This window comes from Pezoporus wallicus, unplaced genomic scaffold (genome assembly GCF_028554395.1).
Source record: "Pezoporus wallicus isolate ANWC-B61680 ecotype Strahan unplaced genomic scaffold, APGP_CSIRO_Pwel_v1 contig_360, whole genome shotgun sequence".
NCBI classification, from domain to species: Eukaryota; Metazoa; Chordata; class Aves; order Psittaciformes; family Psittacidae; genus Pezoporus; species Pezoporus wallicus.
The window spans coordinates 3,909,435-3,923,899 of NW_026640059.1; the positions used below are offsets into that span (position 1 = coordinate 3,909,435).

Below are 14,465 nucleotides of genomic sequence, written 5' to 3' on the forward strand. Positions count from 1 at the left end.
GCTGTGCTTGCTCAGTCCAATCCTAATTTGGGGAAATAAGAACCAACTTCAAACAGCAATTACTCTATTAGGCACTACTTTTCACAACACTGCTCTAAAAAATTTCTGCATATTTTTCAGCACGTTCTTGCATCAGGTCTTCCACATCCTGATGCTCCACTGAACAGGATAATCACAGCCAGTATCAACCTACCACCATGATGGAGAACACTGCCACAGCTTTCATGTTAAAGATGACAAAGCCTGTGTAAGTAAACAGTTATGACACTGCTCTCCCCCAGACCTGCATTCTCATACTCTTGCACACATTTATTATTTATCCACATGCTGACAGATTTTTTTTCTCACACTTGCTCCCCCAATCTGAGCACACAACAGAGGGGGGAAAAGGTGACACTCCAAGCAGTGTGACTTACAGCAGAACATGCTGTATCCTCTGGCAAAAATTCCCTCCTGAAGTGTTCGTAACACCAACACTGTCCTAGGCAGATACAGATTCCCAGGATAGCGAGAGGCATCTGAAGACAGTCTAGACAAGCTCTTGCAAGCACATCCCAGAGCAGGAGAAGGGTGTGGCAGCATAAGTCTGGTCACAATGTATTGTGACAGCCAGCACACCCCTGTCAGTATCCACAGAAATAATCATTTCCGACCATATACCGTTTGAACCAGAGCAGCAAGATCTGCACTGATCTTAAATCCTACCTTGAACTTTGAAATTAACCTGGCATTCATAGGTCACATTAAGATTAACACCTAATATTGCATTGTTCTAACTGGCAACAGCAGCAAGGGCCAAGTAGCAATGCTCAGAGACTGTTTTGGTTTTGTTCAGGTTATAAGGATGGAATACATATAAAAATTGTGAACATATGATCCCAGGCATTGTACCATGACCAGCCCTCAGTGTTCCCTTGAGCAGAGCTAACAAGCAACACAGTAAGTTTATTACACTTAGGATGCAAACAGTGGAATGAGATTCATCCCCTAATGTCATTGCATATATTCATAACAACTACTTCCACAACTGTGATTGCTGCTGCTCAAGTATGTAGAAAACTACTGAAGTCAAGTGTTGCAGCAAGATTAACTGTGTAGCTGTCTACCAGTGCTTGTCTGCACCGAAATAGTCTTCACCTTCCAGGAAAGGACTCACACAGGTGCACTGTACTTTGTGCGCTCTAAACAAGATGCATTTGTTATGCACTGCATGAAGTTCCCACATAGCAGAAACATCACATTACTTGTAACATGCTCCTACTCATCTTACACGCCTGTAATCAATCTGTAACAGCCTGGCTGAAGTTTGTTTTCCCAAATTAAAATTAAAAGCTACAAGGAAAAATAGAACACATAAGCAAGTGCCACAGACACAGTTCATACAACCCGCTCCTTATGGAGTTTGCAACACTGTTGTGAGCAGGGGACAGGCACACTCAGTATCAGCTGAAACACAAGTGATACATATAATGCTCTCTAGGCTTTGAAGTCCATTTTCAAGTTCAAAACACCTTCTAAACAAAACTAAATTAACACTCATCACAGCCCTTCGAAGTAGATGCCATCAGCCATGGTTTGCACATGGGAAAGCAAAAGCTGGCATAGTTGGCCACAGTAGTGATTACTGACCAAACTAGGATTACAATGTGAGTTTCCTGTTCCAAGCCCTATGCTATAGCTAACTCAGGTCTTCCCCCTACACACACGTCTGAAGCACATCCAATTCTGAAAAGTAAAGAAACGCAACAACACAGTAAGCACAGTATCCTATCCCCGCCTGAACAAATGCATCCAAGAAGCAACCCACCCCAGCCCATGCAGGACAGGTGAGGGCCATTCTTAGGGATGCTGTGCTCCGGGACGCTCTCGCTACTAACACATACCGCAGACAGAAAGGCCAAAACACACCACGAAACCAACCTGACGCGTCACAGCCCTGCCACTCGAGCCATTCCCCAGGCCTCCCCATGGCAGCACAGCGCCCAGGGGCAGCCGGCATTCACCACGGGAACAAACCACAAAGCGCGGCCGCCCCTCCTCGGCTCTCTCCCGTCACAGAGACGCCCGGGGCTGTTCAACAGCCAGAGCAGAGCAGCGGCTCCCCCCGGCTCACCTTCCCCGGCGGGCGCCCAGCTCCTACTTCTCTTCTCGCTTCTGGAAGCTGATGCTGGCGTACGCGCTTAAGTCGTCGCTGGAGTGGCCGCTCCCGCGAGGCTGGCCCGGGGGCTTCGGCGGCGGCGGCTGCTTACCGCCCGGCAGAGCGGCGCCCTCGGCGGGGTGGTGGAGGTGGTGCCGGCGGTGGCTGAAGTCCTTCACCAAGTCCAGGTCGATGTAGTTGAGCCCGTTCTCTTGAGCGGGCGCGGTCCCCGGCTCCCGGCGGCCACCGGGGGCTCCAGCCGCCTCCCCCGCTGCGGGCCGCAGCCATACGTTCTCGAAGGAGGCCGAGCTGTGCCTCTTCACCTCCTCGGCGCCCCCCGCGCCGCCGCAGGGGAAGGGCGCCCCGAGCCCGCCGCCGCCCGCCGCTCCGCGGGCAGCACTCGGCGTGGAGGAGAAAGTCTCAGAGCTGTGCCGCCGCCGGCCGCCCTGCGGGTCGGCGCGGATCACCTTGGCGCTCTGGTTGCGGCCAGGGCTGAGGCTGACGCGGGTGAAGGCGCTGCCCGCGCCAGGGCCCCCAAGCAGGGAGGAGGAACGCGGCGGTGCCGCCGACAGCTCGGCCGGTGGCCGCGGCAGCTCCGGGGATGCCGTCGACGCCGCCGCCGGCGGGGGCTTCTCGGCGGCGGAGCGACCCGCCCGCACGTCGGCGTAGCTGAGCAGGCGGGCTGGCGAGCAGGGGGAAGGGCTGTCGGCGCAGTCCGAGCAGGAGCCCCCGGGGACGGCGGCGCCCCCCAGCTGCATTATTACGTAGTCCCGGCCGCCGGGGGCCGCTCCTCGGCCGGGCCGGGCCGCGGGTGCTGCCCGTGCGGCGGCGAAGCCGGGCGTGCAGGGGGCCCGCGGCGGCCCCAGCTCCATGTTCATGTACTCCTCGCTGCCGGGCGGCGGCGGCAAGCCTAGCCCCAGGACGGCTGAGGGGAAGGCCGGCTTGTCGCCTGCGATGAACTCGATGTTGACGTACTCGCCGGGGCTCTTGGGCTCCGGGGGCAGGAGGAGCGGCGGCTGCTCCCGGGCCCGCGGCAGGGTGCTGGCCTTGGGGCCGCCCAGCGACAGCCGCGTGGGTCGCGCCAAGCGGCCCTTGGTCTGCACGGCCGTGTCCACCTTGCGCGGGGACTGCGCTTGCAGCGGGGGGCCACCCTCTGTGCCACCGCCACCCAGGCTGTCGCTGCTGGTGGAGGAGGATGAGTCCTCGGCGGCGTAGAGGAGGCGGCCGGAGCCGAGAGCGATGCGGGGTTGAGGGCTGCCCTCCTCGCCCGCCACCGCCGGCCCGCTGCCGCCCCGCCGGTGCACGTGCTTGAAGGAGCGCGGCAGCGAGAAGTAGGAGTAGATGGGCTTGTGGTGGGCTGTGGCGGCGACCTCCTCAACGCCCGGCTGCCCCACGCCCCCGAAGTAGCAGTCAGGCGGGGTGCTAGTGGTGGAGCCGCTGGCTGGGGACATGTTGATATAGTCGCTGCCACCACAGGGGAGCTTCCCTTCGTTGCTCTCCACAGAGAGCTTTGGGTGGTGGCCGGCACCATTCGCCCAGATCTTGCCATAGCCCGCAGAGCCGCTCTCAGGGGAGTAGCTGCCACTGGGGGACATCATCATGTAGCCATTGGAGTCCACCGTGGCTGGAGGGTGGCGCCCCCCCCTGCCAGGGTTGATGATCTGCTGTGGCGCCGATACGCTCTTAGGACTCATGGGCATGTAGTCTCCACCCTTGGGGGGCCCCCCGCCACTGGGCACAGGGGCTACACCGGGTGACATGGGCATATACCCATCATCCGTGTGCGGGGCAGAGTTGGTCCGATGATGGCTGCTATCCAGGTGGTGCATCTCCAGACACTCCTCTGGGTAGGAATGAGTGGGTACAAAGGCTGAGTGACGGTAGGAGGGCAGCCGGCTGCTACCACAGGGGTAAGAAGGCAGCATTTCCGTGTACTCCTCAATGGAGGCAACAGAAGACTGTGAGGGTGTCTTCTGATGGGAGATGGTGGGCGACGTGCCTGCAGAATGAGTCCGCTTCCTGAATGCCTTCTCCAAGTCGGCAACCTCCTCGCTACCACCTCGAGGACAGCATGGCGTGCTAGGGTAGCGGGGCTGCTGCTGCGGGTGGCATGTGCGGGGGATGAAGTGGCCATTGGGGGCTGCAAGGCTGCAGCAGGAGGAGGTGGCCTTCCCCCCCATGCAGATGTAGTTGAGCTCTTCGTCACCCCGAGCTGGTGGGGTGTGTCCCAATGAATCTGGGGTCACACTGCGAAAAGAGCTGCGGAAGTCACACGGGCTGGAACCATACTCATCAGAAGAAATAAATCCACCATCACTAGGGGAGCCGGAAACTGAAGCACTAGACCTTCGTGGAAACAGGCAGTCTGAGGTGGAGCCATGGCCACTAGTGCTGCTGGATGACAGGCTGACTGGACTGGTGGCTGAAGGAGAGCAGCGTGAAGAAGGCATTGGGATGGACCGGCTGTGGTTTAGTGGAGGATGGAGCCTGGAGTTGCCACGGTGTCTGTGTGAATGGGTACGGTTGGCACTGGGACTAACTGGGCTACCATCCACAGAGGCAGGCCTTGACATCGTGCCTTCCCCATCACTTGATGCTCTAACTCGGAAAGAGCTGGGTTTGCCACCGGTACCTCCACCACCGGCGGGAGAGGTGGCCGTGACGCTTTCAGTTCTGGACCGGCGACTGAGTCCCACTTGGCTAGGCGGAGGGTTGTTGACGTGGTGCCTACTGCGGAGAGGCACAGAGATGGGGTTAGAACAGTTTGAGGAGGACTGGCTCTTGCTGCGGGGCCTAAATTCCTCACTCATGGCTCGCATGGCCTCCAGGATGGTTTCATGCATGTTCTGTGCCACCACCGAGTCATCCACCTGCATCCAAAACTCACCGGGCCCAGTGACAGCTGAGCGCCCCACCTCAATGAAGAAGAAGTTCTCAGAGTGACCACAGCGGCGGATATTGAGCAGCTGCAGCACCACAGCAGCCGCATCTGAATTCAGCTTCACAAAGCTGATAGTCTTGTTAGTCAGGCACAGGCGGTAGATGCCAATCAGGTTCTTTGTCTGGCCTAGGCCCTTAGGCTTCAGAATTACTTGCCAAACTTCCTTAAAAGCTGGGCCAGGGGCTACCTCACCATAGCTGTCCTCACCTGCTTCTCCCAGTCCTGCACTGCTGCCTCCAAAGGTGACATCGCTGTGGTGATGGTGGTGATGGTGATGGAGGTGGTGGTGTCCCTTGGCCCTGTTGTGCAACTGCAGCAGTGCTTGGTACCAGCTTTCCTGTTCAGGCTCACTGTCAGCTGCAATGGCAAAGTGCTCGTCCTTGGTGTAGAGGGCCACCAGGTGCTTGTTCTTGGAGTCAGCCCGTTTGTTGATATTGAAGCAGCTTTCTAGTGGGATGGAGCGCTTGGGGGCCCCTGACTTATGTCTCCATTTCTTCTCGTTCTCGTAATACTCCAGCCGTGCGGGTCCAGACTCACTGGCTGCCCTCAGCACAAAAAAGCGTTTATGCATGCTCTTGGGTTTGCGCAAGTAACCCACCTTTCTGACATCTGAGAAGAAGCCCTCGTTGTTATCTGTGGGGCTAGCCATGACGAGATGCAGTGGAGCTGCTACTGCAGCTAGCAGTCCGCAAGACCCCAGAGCAACCAAGCCAGCTAGAAAAGGCAACCACCTAAAATAAAATGCAATTCATGCAACAACAATTTAAAAAGAAAAAAAAAAGGCAGCAAAATAGCTCAGGATCCTCTTCTGAGAACGGGACAGGGGAGGGACAGAGACAGGGTGAGAGCAGCTGTTCAGTGGCAGAGGCAGGTTCCAGCACCAAATCAGAGTTTGCGTTGCTGTTTATGCCCAGATCGCCCTTAGATGGGTAAGCGCGTCCTTAAAAAGTCCAGTCCCGATCAGTCCAGACGAAAGTCTCGTCCTAACAGCAGCCGCCGGGAAAGAGAAACGCATCTTCCCCTGCGGGGGTCGTGCTCTGCTGGGGCCGGGAACGGGCGGCGGTCCTTCCTCCGCTCCCTGCGCCCCTTCCCCCGCTCAAGTTTGCCTCCGCGAGTAGCGATTTCTGTTGCAGATTAAATATCCTCTTGGGGGCGGAGACTGTTTTGCAAAGTCCGGGGTTTGCACCCAAAAATACACGTTGCGTACCCCTCTCCCCTCTCCTCCAAAAAAGCGAAAACCAAGAGAAAAAAAAAAGGCCAAAAAAAAAAAAATAAAGGCCGCCCACAACGCAACCCCACTCTTCCCCAAATATCAGCGCTGAGGTTGCTGCGGCTTCTCCCGCTCGGGCGTGCGGAGGAGGCTGGCGACCCCATTCAGTCCCATCTCGTTAGGCAGAGAAAGTGCCATTTCCACGCACGGCGCAGCCCGGCAGCGGCGGGAGGGGAGGCAGCTCGAGTGCCGAAGGAACATCCTCTCTTCCTCCTCCTCTTCATTCCAGCCTGCAGCGCCTCAGCGGCCGGCGGCGCGGCCCCCTCCCGTGCCCCAGGCCGGCGGGGGAACGGGCACCGCCGCGGCTACTCCCTCTCCGCCGGCTTCTTCACTACTGAGTTTCCCGGCGCCCCGCACTGAAACAGGCGGCGGGGGCCGCGCTCGCCAGTCCTGCCCCCTCCGCCCGCCGCCGCCGCGGCTCAGGCTCACTCCAAGGAGAACAACACGTGACGGCGCCAGTGCGTGGACCATCCCCAGAGCCGCCGCCGCCGCCGCCGCCGCCGCCGCCAGGCTCCGGGCCAGCCCAGCGCCGCGGCCCCGCGGCCCGCCCCGGCGCTCCCCACCCTCCCTCCCTCCCTCCCTGCCCTCATTCAGCGCGGCCGCGAGGGCCGCCACCGCCAGGCCCGGCCCCGCGCCGCATCGCCCGCCGGGGACCGCGCCCCCATTGGTGCTGTCTCCTGTCAGTCACAGCGGCGGCGGCGGCGGCCGGCCAGGCTGAGGCGCGGCGCGTAGTAAGGAGGCGTAGACGCCGTTCAGCGGCATGTTATTTATAACCGCTGCCGGGGGCCTCTGCAGTGTGGCTGCTTTCGCCGCGGCGGGCCCGGCGAAGCGGAAAGCCTCCTCCTGCCTTCTTTCCCGCAGCCCTTATCGCCGACCCCGCACGGCGGGACAGGCCTGACTGCAGAACCACCGTCACCGCCCCACCTGAGGGCGAGGCAGCCGCGCGCTCCCGGGCCGCCGTGAAGGGCGCCGCGGTCGCTCCCCCCGGCCCCCCCGCCTGGGGCCTACGGCCGGGCGGTGGCAGTCCGGGTGTACCCGCCCTCTTTCTCTGCCCGGCTGGGGACCGTTCCGCTCCGTGGGAGCCGCTTCCGGCTAGTACGTGGCCCGAAGCAGCGCGGCCCCTGCTCTGCCAACGCGCTCGTTCCCCGAATAAAGCGCTGGCGGGGAGCGGGAGGCTGGGTGCTGCCCCCATGGCGTGCGGCGGGGAGGCCGAGGGAAGTGCCCCAGAGGAGTTTCTCCCGTGTAGTGTCAAGCAGTTAATCGTATTTCCCAGAACCATTATATGCTAAATTAAACTGAATATTCAACGTGATCTGCTGTTTACAGGGCTGAAATGTACCGTACGCATAACTTACCGCTTAAGTAGGAAACCGGTGTTGCAAGCCAAGTCTAAAAAATAAATTGCTCAACGCTGCCATCTCCAGGACAGTTCAAACTGGTCCCAGTTCATCTCTGCTCGCAGGTTTTATCTTCTGTTCACTTGTTTTCCTAACTCAGTTTCTCCTGCTACCTGACCCTGGATACCCCTCCCGCAGTGGAGTGAACAAGTTGCCTGACTGGGTTTAAACCACGACATGCTGGCACTGTCCTACCAGAACAGGCTGTTCCCCAGCTGGTTGGAGGTGAAAGCGTGGTAGCAACGCTCAGTCCTAATTCAGGGTAGACACAATAGAAAATCATACTATTGTTTGGATTTATGTAGGTCCAAACATGGAACAAATAAGTGAGAGGGTTTTCTAATGCATCTGCGTTACAAAGCTTGTTATCAGGGAGATCGTGGTTGTACAATTCTTTGAGAAGTTAGCTTGTCAAAAGATGAAAATGTCCTCTGAAACTGTTGCAAAAAATCCTGGAGAACCCAGACAGGACAACAGGCAGCATGGCAAGCCATCCTCCTGTGCTATCCTACAAATAACATCATAAACCACAGCATTGTTTAAAGTGTTTACCAAACACAGGATGACAATTTGTGACACAGGAACAGAGTCTAGCTGGTAAGAGACAAAGAATGAGAAAAAAAAATACTAATCCATGCTATAACAATAACCTATATCATCTCTTTTTTTCCTCCACTTCACACTGTAGTTCATTATGGCAAAACCAAGTATTTGTACTGAAAGTAAATCTGTTACACATACTTTGAGATAATGCTTACTACACATGAAACATGCTGCCATCTTCAACAAGTAGAATGACAGAAAGCTGCTCCCCCCAGCCCATGCCATGGACAGAACTGCAGCCTCAAGGCACAGTTACATCAGCTATTATGGCTGTCATTAATGACAAGGTATGTTTTGCGGGCAGAGGGCACCATCACCATACACACGTTTCACTGCACATGCTAGAAAAGCAGTGGGTCCTATAGCAAGAGAATAGCTCCTCAACCTCCTCTGTTCCTCCACAAGCATGGGATTGCACGTTTGTGCACAAAATACATGTAGCACTGGGTTTTTAATTTTTAATTAAATATTTTGCACATAGGTAAGGTTAGTAATATTAAATAATAACTTATATTTCTCTGTCCCATCCATTCCCTTTGCAAGTGATACACTGATCCATAATGTAACTGGATTTCATGATGGAGGATAACAACCATCTGATTTGCACTATGGAATTACAGAATATCTCAAGTTGGAAGAGACTCGGAAGGATCATAGAGTCCAACCCCCTGCTCCTGTAACAGTACCACCTAAAACTAAACCATATGACCAAGAGCATTGTCCAGATGTTCCTTGAATTCTGACAGACCTGGTGTCATGAGCACTTCTTGGGGATCCTGTTCCAGTGACCTATCACTCTCTCAATGAAGAACCTTTTCTTAATGTCCAACCTGAACTTCCTCTCACACAGCTTCATTCCATTCATACCATGTCCTGTCCACAGTATGTGTGCAGACAGTGTACTTAAATGTGCTTCAATCATGTTGGGAACACCCTCTATCAATAATAACTGATTTTGCAGATAAAATGAAATTTGGTTGTTCATATCTTCTTTTTAAAGAGATTCAGTAAATGTCCCAGAACTGTTTTCAAACCACAGATTTACATCCTTCATCCAGCAGAAATAACAGGCAATAACTAATACTTCCAGCATATTTTGAAAACTATTTTTTTAGAGATAGTTTGCATCATACCAGACTACATCTTGGAATTGTTTTCTTGCTGCTTGAGTTCCAAAGCTCCGAAGCTTCTCTGTAAGGTACGCAAGCATGCACACCGAAGAGAAGAACATACCCTTGCTTTATCTATTTAAATACTCCCCAGGCTTTGCAAGCAAGCTATTAAGCATTCAGGCTGTGCAATTAATTGCAAAGGGGTTAACACACTAGAATATCCCGGCAGAAAAATCAAGACATTCCCTCTATAAATACCCATGGCTATCACAGTACATCCCTATCCCTTCATATGAAAAGTTTAGCTTCAAGAAAGATGAACAAAATGGAGGTTGCTATTATAGTATCTGTGTCCAAAGCCTATATTCCATACAGCCAATTTTCTGCAGTACCTTTCATCTCCAAGTTCAGATCACACACCTCAGAATATATTGAAAGTAATAATTCGTTTGGAGTCAATATGTTTATTTAATGTCAGAAGGGAAAGGAGTAGAACAGGTAAGAACAGATAAGGATCAAAGTTCCTATTTTTATCTGCCTTAAAAAGTGGTTGAAGATTAATTTAGCAAAATCCCATGAGGCACAAAGTGCTTAAAACAATTAGTTCCTGTTGTGTTGCTACTGAACCTGGCAGAGGAAATAGGTAAGGGCCAGGAGATTATCAAAACTTGTGTTTTGGTAATGCTGCATTAGTGGAAACACATCTCAGGAAAGCCACTGTGAACACTCAAAGATGTAGTGCTCCTCTAAATTACAATGAAGACTAGTTTCTCACGAAGTCACTTTCATACATAGACTCTTTGCTACCTACAAAAAAAAAAAAAAAGAGGGTTTGGATAAATTATATTTTTAGCTCCTCATGGTTTTCTTAATATATTTGAATGAAAAATAGACTGAAAGTAGGAGTTAAGATTAAACATGCACCCTTAATGTAGGAACAAAAGCCCCCTTTCATTTAACTTTTCAGATGACTGTCATAGGCTGTTAGTCTTTTTTCACCCCTCTGCTGTCACTGCTTTTATTGCTTTTTTTTCCCAGCCTTCCTCTCCTGACACATCTCTATGCACTTTGCTCACTTTTCTATGTACCTGACTGCTTTGTTAACGGGGCATTAGCCTTTTTATTACTTTCTTCTAGACTTTTAGGGTGCACTGAAAACTCACAAGGATACAAACTGAAAGAAACATACTCCAAGGGTGAAGTTATAACACTGTAAGCCTGCAAGAAAAGCAGCATAACTTGTTCATCAGCTTCATCAATGCAATTCTTAATTCTTCCTCCCCAACTGACCAGCAAGTTGCTTACTCTAACCAATGTTCCCAGTTGCTCCTAAAACAGTGTCAGGACAAAAGGCAATGGGCCACGAGGGCCCTCTGGAGCTTGGCTAATCCAACCCCCATTTTAAGCAGGGTAAAGCACAGCAAGTTGCTCAGGTCCTTATCCTGTTGGGTTTTTAATAGCTCCACAAATGGAGATTCCACAATGGCTCTGGGCAACCTGTTCCACTGTTTGACCATCCTCACAGCAAGAAAGGTTTTTCTTACATTTAAACAGAATTCTCTATATTTCAGTTTGTGCCCATTGCCTTTTGTCCTGACACTGGGCACTATGGGGAAGAGTCCAGCTGTCTGTCCATCACAATGACACATTCATGGTCTGGCTTTATTCCATGGTTGATTTGATTGTATATTTTGTTTAAGCTCATTTGTAGTATTTACTTTTCTACATTCAACAGAAAGGATGAAGCTTGCATAACTCCACCTTCAAAAACAGTGTGGTTGATTCTAAGCTAGTTAAATAATGACTTAAGTAAACAAGTTTTTTAATTTCTCTGTTAAAACAATGGTAGCAATGTCATGATTACAGTGGAAATGCGAAACAAGAGATCTTACATCCCCAACTTCTACTGTCATCTCTTTGAGGCAAATCAACAACACATATGGAATGCTAATTAGAGCCTTCAAACGTATTACATTACAAACAGTAAGCATATCTGATGGTTAACATCTGTATTCCACTGTATCACTGTAAAGAGAACTACAAAAATCAGTCATCATTTCCATACCTCACTTACTGGAGTTGTTTCTGTAGTGCATTCTCCAGTTCATGTATGAAAGTTTTACTCATATCAGCATTTAGAGCACATTAAGTTATGTCCTAGTGATTTATTAAGCAACTTTCATCTTACAAAAAAACCAAACAACACACTATTAATTCATACAGATCACATTTTTCTTGTATTTTTCTACCTCCCTATGTACCTTTGTATCTCTCTGTTTAAAGAAGCCAGGAAAGATAAAAAATCATTCCTCCACTTTCCTTTGGGGAATATGGATATCCCACTGAAGTATCGCTAAACTAACAGGAAGCTAAGCAATACTTTTGGATAATTCCCAGACTACACTGATCAACCTTCAGCTCTGCATCTATTATCTTTAGATTAACATCTTGTAATATGTTCAGGAAAGGTTTCAATGCTTCACAGACATTTTTTTTTTTTTTGGCTTTAGTTCTATCTCCTTCACCACTGACAAAATTGCCTGGAGCATGAATTTCAAAAGGGAAGTTACAGAATCTTTTATCTGATTTATAATTTTTGTCTCTGCATGGCTTAAAGCAATGGTCTCAAGCAGTTTTTGACTGAGGAAGGGAGTTTTGTAAGTCCATGAGGTTTGGTTTTGGTTTTTACCACTGCAGCAAAGTCCACAGAGGTATGAAAATGAAAGCCAAATAGAAGGGTTTGCCCAGGGTTACTTGGTGATAGCAGCAAGTCTTGGTCATGCTCAGTCAGCTTTATTTCATCTTTTAATGCTTCATCATGAGTGACAGATGAAGAAGGTAATGTGTTGTGTTACTGCCCACAGTGCTAGCTAGCAATTACAGAAGAAAAAGTGTTGATCCCTACAGGATCTCATGGGTCAAAAAGCCTTCTGAGACAAGAATGAGCTACCTGTCTGCTCGCTCTACTGGAAAGGAGTGAATGGAGCTCACATGCAGCACACACACATACTTACACTTTAAAGATTAATTTCACTTTATCCTGTAAGAGTTCTTTGAAAACTCTCCACACTTTCCATGTTTGCACAGCCTAGGCTGCACAGAGCTTCCTATAGCATGGCAAGTTCTGTAAGAAACACTGTTATTTATGAGCCATTATTTGACTCAAAATTTGCATTAACAAAAATTACACCATCAGTTGAAGGGGATTGCAGAACTAGGTTTTGGACTCAGTTTAATGAAAATTCATATTCATGGCACACAGCAGGGATTAGTAATCTAGGTATATTCCAATTTTAAAGTTCTTATTATTCCAATGCTTCAGCTTTTTAAATCAGGAAGCACAATCTAGTAACCTTCACTTCCTATCCAGTAAGAACCAAAATAAGTCTATCCCCAAAACATATGATTTGCAAATATTTAATTACAGTATTAGATTGCATATAGTGTCTTTTGAGATCACACTGGTGATACTGCACCATGACTTTTCATTAGGCAACTTTTGGAACTTATGCTGTATTAAGTCCCTATTTCCCTTTTGTATATACTGCATATTTGGTTTTGTACAAGATATGGTCATTGGAGTCTAACTTTTAGAAGGTTTTATCAGACTAAAATGTTGACATTTCAAAGCTCAACAGGATGTATTTCAGTAATCCTCTGGACACAACATAGTATAGCATCAGAGAGGTAGCATCAAGTCCAGACTGAGTATTCTCCAGTTAACAAATGATGAAGCAGTGCAGAGGAGGACTTTCCATCTTTCAACAATTTCTACATTGTACCATTTTAATATACCAAGGGAAAAAAAATTCCTTCAGAGAAATTTACATTTGTAAAATAAATGTCTTCTACATTTAAGAAACAGTTGTAAACAGTGATATTAATTCTACATTAAACAGGAACAAATTGCTGTAAGGAATCCACTGACTTTAAAAATCAAGACCTATTGAGCAGGGAATGATCCAAAGTACAAATTAAATTACTTGCTTAGGATCCCATACCTCTCCTAAACCATACTATCTCAACAGTTTCTGGGATGAGACCCAGAATATGTCCATGTGCTAGTGCGTGATGCAAGCAGAACTGATGTCATAATCTCACTGTTTACACACTGGTTTTCATTACATTTTTCACACAAAAAGCCTTTGCATATGAGGATCAATTCCCCAGAAAAGACATTTGTGATGCCTTCCATAACAAATGGCCTTTCTAGGATGGTCTGAACTGGGCTTATCTTGGAATCACCTTAACTGGATGTAGTTGTTACCAGCCTGTTACCTCTTTTTATTTGCAGGTTTCTGCCAAAGGTTTTTTAACCATTGCCCCCATAAGGAAGCCATACATCAGGGATCAAGAAGTTGTATGGTAACACTTAGGCAGAAGTTGCCATCCAAAGTCTGTTTTTCACTCGATTTCTAGCTGCACCTGTAGCTGATTCAAGTGCAGGTCATTACCTCTATATTTCCCCCCCCCCCCCCCAGAAAGCCATATTTAAACTTTAAATACAAAAATACAGCATAAGCACACTTCTACATGTTAACTACTGTGCTTTAGTGTTTTAGTTTGCCCCAGTGGCCAAAAAACTTTATTTGCATTTGGAGGGGGTTTGTCTGGGGTAGTGGGGTGGGGGGTGTATTAAGCACTAAAAAGATACTTATTTAATATATGCCAAATGATGAGTAAGTATGCTGCAAGTTCATACATTTTAGCATGCAAAGGAAGGCACTGGAGGAATGTAAATCCCATTTTCACTTTATTTAATTTTCTTCATACTTTCAGGACTCGATTTTCATGCCTGATCTCAGACAAAAAGCAAATTTAGGAAGTCTTAGACAAAATACTGTCAATTGTTTTGAGTTCTGCCTACAGGAAAAAATAACCCAAGCTAGGTTTTTCTTTTTTACCACTATTCAAGTGTTTCCTTTTCTAGCCTGGTCTAAATAGTCTAGTCAAAACCCATTAATTTTTCTCAACTCCTAGCTCTACTTAGCAGGTTTGCTGTCTA

At 49.6% G+C, this 14,465-nt stretch overlaps 1 protein-coding gene across 1 annotated transcript in view; it reads right to left on the reverse strand.

Annotated features, from left to right (window-relative positions):
• The window catches only part of IRS1 (insulin receptor substrate 1), a 52,686-nt gene extending 46,868 nt beyond the window's left edge, over window positions 1–5,818 (reverse strand). The window contains exon 1 of the mRNA XM_057417062.1: window positions 2,114–5,818. Within this exon, the coding sequence (XP_057273045.1) occupies window positions 2,137–5,727 (3,591 nt within the window). The 5' untranslated portion in view covers window positions 5,728–5,818 and the 3' untranslated portion in view covers window positions 2,114–2,136. The remainder of the gene's footprint in view (window positions 1–2,113) is intronic.
• Window positions 5,819–14,465: the final 8,647 nt, after the last annotated feature.